Source organism: Tuber melanosporum, assembly GCF_000151645.1.
Source record: "Tuber melanosporum whole genome shotgun sequence assembly, scaffold_69, strain Mel28".
In the NCBI taxonomy this organism is placed as follows: domain Eukaryota; kingdom Fungi; phylum Ascomycota; class Pezizomycetes; order Pezizales; family Tuberaceae; genus Tuber; species Tuber melanosporum.
The window spans coordinates 442,377-447,595 of NW_003299116.1; the positions used below are offsets into that span (position 1 = coordinate 442,377).

The 5,219-nt window shown below is 48.1% G+C and overlaps 1 protein-coding gene; it reads right to left on the reverse strand.

The window, feature by feature from the left end:
* Positions 1 to 2,892: 2,892 nt before the first annotated feature.
* On the reverse strand, positions 2,893 to 4,550 carry GSTUM_00010307001 (uncharacterized protein). XM_002841205.2 has 2 exons: positions 3,526 to 4,550; positions 2,893 to 3,466 (listed from the first exon to the last, which is right to left on the reverse strand). The coding sequence occupies exons 1-2, from the start codon at positions 3,818 to 3,820 to the stop codon at positions 2,940 to 2,942; spliced, it is 822 nt and encodes a 273-aa protein (XP_002841251.1). The 5' UTR covers positions 3,821 to 4,550; the 3' UTR covers positions 2,893 to 2,939.
* Positions 4,551 to 5,219: the final 669 nt, after the last annotated feature.

The window sequence follows — 5,219 nt, forward strand, 5'->3', positions numbered from 1 at the left end:
ACAATTTTTTTAGATTCTTGTTTTACCCTATTTCCTAACACCTCTTTCATAAAGTGTTTTGACCTAATCGATTCAAATCCTTCCTAGCATTATATGTTAATATAATAATATTAATATTATTATGATAGTAATTCTTATCATAACTTTTTCTTCTTCTTTTTTTCCATAATATTAATACTCATCATTTATTTCTTACCAATAATTTCATGTCTCAACTGTGTTTTTTATCTTGTTATTCTTTGGTATTTCTTGAAATCTTGGAAAGGAAATTAATTGGTATATATTCTACAGTATTTTCAATTGTACTGTACGATTACCCTATATCCTATTCATTCCTGATAAAATTCTCAATTTGAAAAAATTGAGATACAATTTTTGTGGCAAGCCGAGCAGGGCCTTACACAATACAAGTATCAAATGTTCCCCAGCTTTTTGTATTACAGATTGGTGCTTACTAATCGGAACTATAGGTAGCCCTACGTAGACTCTTTGCAGACGCAGGAAGTTATATGCCATTCGCATAATATTATTGGGCTAATCAGCGGAACAGGTGAGCCAAGTCGAGTGCACGTTTGGCCCCGATTGTATTAAAATAGCGCTGTAGAGATCATCACTCTCGGAATAACTAACATTCATTCAAGCCACTACCGCAAGCGCGACGGTTGGGTTGCTTTGGGTTCAAAAGCCACCTAGTTAGCTAAAGTACCAGAAAGTTTAGCCGTAACTTTAGCGCTACGATGGCGTTTGAGTCCAAACCAACCTAATCGGTTTCCGCTGAGGTAATATTATTACTAAACATTGCACGTCGGCGGATACATCCAGAAGGGAAGAGAATTGTTACTGATGTCTAGCGATAATCATAGCAGGAATACCTTCCCACACCTACTCTCGCCGAAGAGCTTGAAAGTCGGTACTATTCCAAGATTATCCCTTCCCATAATCGAGACATTTCAAGTGTTTGGATACGACAACACGCCTAGCAAAACTCTAAGTCCACGGCCCTCAGGATCATAGAATATGGAACATATGCTTGCGCATCTTGAATCCTAAACCGCGAACCCGCCGATCAACACACAATCCAAATATTTTCAACCTACCAAATAATCCCAAATATTTAACCTCCAACCTAGCCTCCCTCCTCCAATCCCCCATTCAAGCCAACTCATTGCTCGGCAAACCAATCACTGACAAAAATTCGATCACAATAAATCACTCGCCTGCCCTCCCAAAGACAAAGAAAGATCAAAAATGTCAAGCTACACCCCCAACCACTCCCTACCCGCCTCCCCGGACGTGGCCACCACCCTCCCCATCCAGCCCCCCATAACCCAGCCCGACTACATGCTCCCCCTAAATCTAACCCAGGAGCAATACAGGTCACTGCGCGACCTGATAAAGTCGGAACTAACCCTCGATAGCCCGGGCCTGCGCGGGGCACGGCCACCGTATTCGCACATTTTCAACGCGTGGTTCGGGGAACTGCTAGTGCATAAGATCGTTCCGGAATTCTTTTCTAACGAGGAAGGGGTGTACTGGGATAGGAGCAGCATCATGTAAGTACCAGACACTTTATTTTTTGTTTGATAGGAGTTGGTGTGGGGGTGGACGGGACGAATCGCTGACAGGGGATGTAAAAATGTACCATAGGATTACGAGAGCGGTGAGGAAATGCGTGCTCAAGATGTCGGGTGCTCTGAGGAGGAGTTCGGTGGTTAGGGAGTATTTGCGGCGTACCCTCCCCACCACCGCTGCCGACGCCACCTTCATGGAAACGGTGAGCCCCTGCTATTTCCACGATGCTACTAATCTGCAGGTTCAATACGAGGATTTCTATCCTGAGGAGAACGCGCTCTCCCCGGAGGAGGGCCACGACCTGCTCGAGGGGTTCGAAGAGTACTTGGCTGGCGGAGGAGGGGATGTTCAACAAGGGTGCTTTGGCATGTCCGACGCGGAGTTTGTGTCGGAGTTGTTCCAGGATGGGGGGTTTGCGTATTCGGATATTGCGATGGAGGGGGGCGACTACGGTAGTGGTAATGGGACTCCTTCCTTCACTTTTGAGACAGAAGCTGGGGGGTTTTAGGTAAGTCGGGGATTGTCCTAATGGTAGTCGCACTTGGAAAAGTCGAGTCAAGTAGTGATGACTCCTTGTTTTTTTCTCTTTTGTTTCTCTCCGCAACTAGAACTCTATACGAAGACTGAGGAGGTCTCTTTTAGCTTCTCACTGATGAGATTTGTTATTTGTTCCAAATTGTCCAAGTTCTCCTGTAAAGCCAAATTCTGGCTAGTTTTAATGTTAAACGTGGAATTTTATTTTGTTTCGCACCATCAGTTTGAATTGATTCTTGTTTCGACCATGGTATAAAAAAACAAGCATATTATATACTTTAAAAGATCATCCACGCAACTCAGTCAGCAAGAAACAAGAACGGAAGAAGAAGACCGCTATCACAGACTGCTCGAAAGGGTCAAATAGCGGTTGTAAAATATTATACCTATCATACTCTATCATTTAAAACTTCTCGCCACGGAGGTGAAATGGGCCGAACACCACCCACTCTGGGTAGACAGGGAGAGAGACAGTCGAGGATCCTTACTCCACCGGAGCAATTCGCGTGAGGGAATATCGGAGGCAACTGGCGGATTATACAAACATGAAGCCTTCGGAAGATCTGGGGCGTCGCTGCGGGTGGTTGGGGATGATGGGACACTGAAAGATTATCGAAGCCTGAACGCCCATACTGACCTCAGTAGAACAAAATTAGGTCCGACGATTCGAGAGAGACCTGGCCGTTTGTCAGCCTTTGACGCCCCCTCACCCGTGGCCGGTCTCGATGCGCTGGGAAAACCACCATGGGAAGCTAGAATCATACTTTATCACTCGTTCTACAAGAATGCTGATAAAGTTTTAAATTTACTCCATACAACTCCCGGAAATCCAGTTACGCCATATACGCCAGCCCAGTGACTAGTTCACTATCCTCCTCCAATCCGGGCCCCACACTTCCAGCCGCCTTTAACATAATAGTAACATAACTTGCCCGTAGCATCGACAACTTTGCATGTGCGAAAACCAACCTCTCTTTCTCAGGTTGGAAACCTTCGCCACTTGAGGTGGCTCTGCAAGCCTCTGCTACGGTTTGTGGCCACGCAGCGATGATGCTGCCGGCGCGGCCCCATGACGGGGCGCCCACTTCTGCATCAGCGATTGATGCTGCCACGACGCTGTTCGAGTAGTAGCGGATTCCGGGAACTTCTTTCTCGAGAGCATGAGAAGCGGCATCGGCGTTCATAATTACCTCCCAAGCAGCGGTGGGAGTGACAAATGTACTAGGATCTTTGGTCTCAACTATACCAGTTCCGCAGGAGAGCAGGCCCTGGTTTGCAAGGTTGAGGAGTTGGAGGTGCTCGATAGGATGTTTAAGACTTCCGGAATTGTATTGGTGAGGTGAATGTGGTGGAGTTGATCCTAAGCGATGGATGGTGATGAAGCACCATAGATTTCGATTATGTTTGCTCGGGCGTGACGAAAATCTGGTGGGTGTACAACTGGCTCTGTGCCTTGTATTTCGTGGAGATGGGCTTTGACGATAACCTCTGCGAAGTGGGCACACCAGCGATAAATGCATGTCGGTGGGATAGTGATGTAGACGTCCACTGTGGCTAATGCCATAAACCCTTGGGCTCCGCCGATACTATCGGTATAGCTATCTTCTGGCCATCCATGATGCAGTAAAATACCTGCCCACCCTTTTTCGGAGCATGGAAAAATTGATGAATCCGCGACCAATTCTCCGATCGTTGAACTTCCCAAATACCGCATTTGCCCAAACTCCCTTCCCCTGGTTCATTGCCCGTGAGCGCATCCTCATCCCTTCTAGGCTCTCATTCGCTATCGCTAAAACGCCAGGGGTGTAATGCAACAAACCGCCCAAGACAGGATGCTCAGCACTGGTAATGGCCCCGATGTTTCCGCTCATGCTAATCTCACCAGTCGTAGATGAATACCTAGAGAACTTCATACCCGCCGCAACGCACAGCAACACAACCGTGATAACATCAACCTGCACGGGCGCAACAGTAAGGTCTTCCGGAACCCTATCCCCACTCTCCTGCTTCCTCCCAAGATTTTCGGGAAGAATGTACGGCGCCATATCCTGCACAAAAGAAACCCAGCACCCCTGATCAGTCTTCCTTTCGCCGCGCAGCTTCACCGCCCGTTCCCAGAGCCCTGTCGTCATTTCCGGGCTCACGGACACGGCAGGACTGACGTTCAGTGACGCGTACAATTCCAGTGGGAGGCAGAAGGTTAAACCTTCATAGGTCACGGTGAACCGGAATTGTCGCCAGTGCCAGCGACGCTTACCACCGTTCGTGAGGTTCCCGCTTATTATCCGGTCGCATTTGCGGATGGTGTAGCCCGCTGCCATGAGTTGTTGGGTGAGCTAGAATCCTGCGACTAGGAGAGCTATCAATGCTATTACTAGGGCAACTGCCGGGGTCAGATCAGCCATCTCTCCCCAGTAGTTGCGATTGTGGTGGTTGAGGTGATTGTGTCTGTGGGGTTGCGATCGCGAGTTGGTAACTTATAATTAGGCAGAATTATTTATGCGGCTCCATCGTCATTTTAAGCAGAGGGATTGGATTTTCCCGTATCGGGGTACAGTACACGAGTCGAAGCCTCCAGCAAAGCGATAAGAGCGGAATTGAGTAATTGTGCTGAGCAACCGGCGGGGAGGCCAGGGGCGCGTATCTGCTGAGTCGCGGATCGCGGAGGCCTCGCGCTGTTGTTGCCTACCGGTAGGTACCATTAGTTGCTAATATCTTATTCTATTGCAATGATAGTTGCCTAGGCGGGTAGTCTAATGTCCGAGTAATGCGGCAAAACCGGACTGACTAACTGGGAGTAGACATCTACATACAGTAGGACAGAGAGCTCATTCTGCCTATTTAGGCTCTTAGCGAACAGCATGATCCCTGAGTCGGCGGATGTCTGATCCGCGAGGACGAAACCTGTTTGTAATTTAACTACCCTGCGAGAGGCCGTGTTGAACATGCGTCTGCCGGACCGGTAGCATGTAGTACGAGTAGAGGCCTCTGATGTGTTCTTCGACTTTAGCTTTTTTGTAGCCTTGTACCGGCGGTCCTGTACCGTACTGCAGAGCACCCGCAGATTCGCCAGATTTTGTTGACAGAATCTTAACTTTAGATTATCACTCCAG

Bases quoted from the DNA above. Each gene is read 5' to 3' on its own strand.
- GSTUM_00010307001 (XM_002841205.2), bottom strand. From the start codon at position 3,820: ATGCGGTATTTGGGAAGTTCAACGATCGGAGAATTGGTCGCGGATTCA. The intron at 3,467-3,525 runs GTCACGCCCGAG...TCCATCGCTTAG, and splicing joins TGTACACCCACCAGATTTTC to GATCAACTCCACCACATTCA.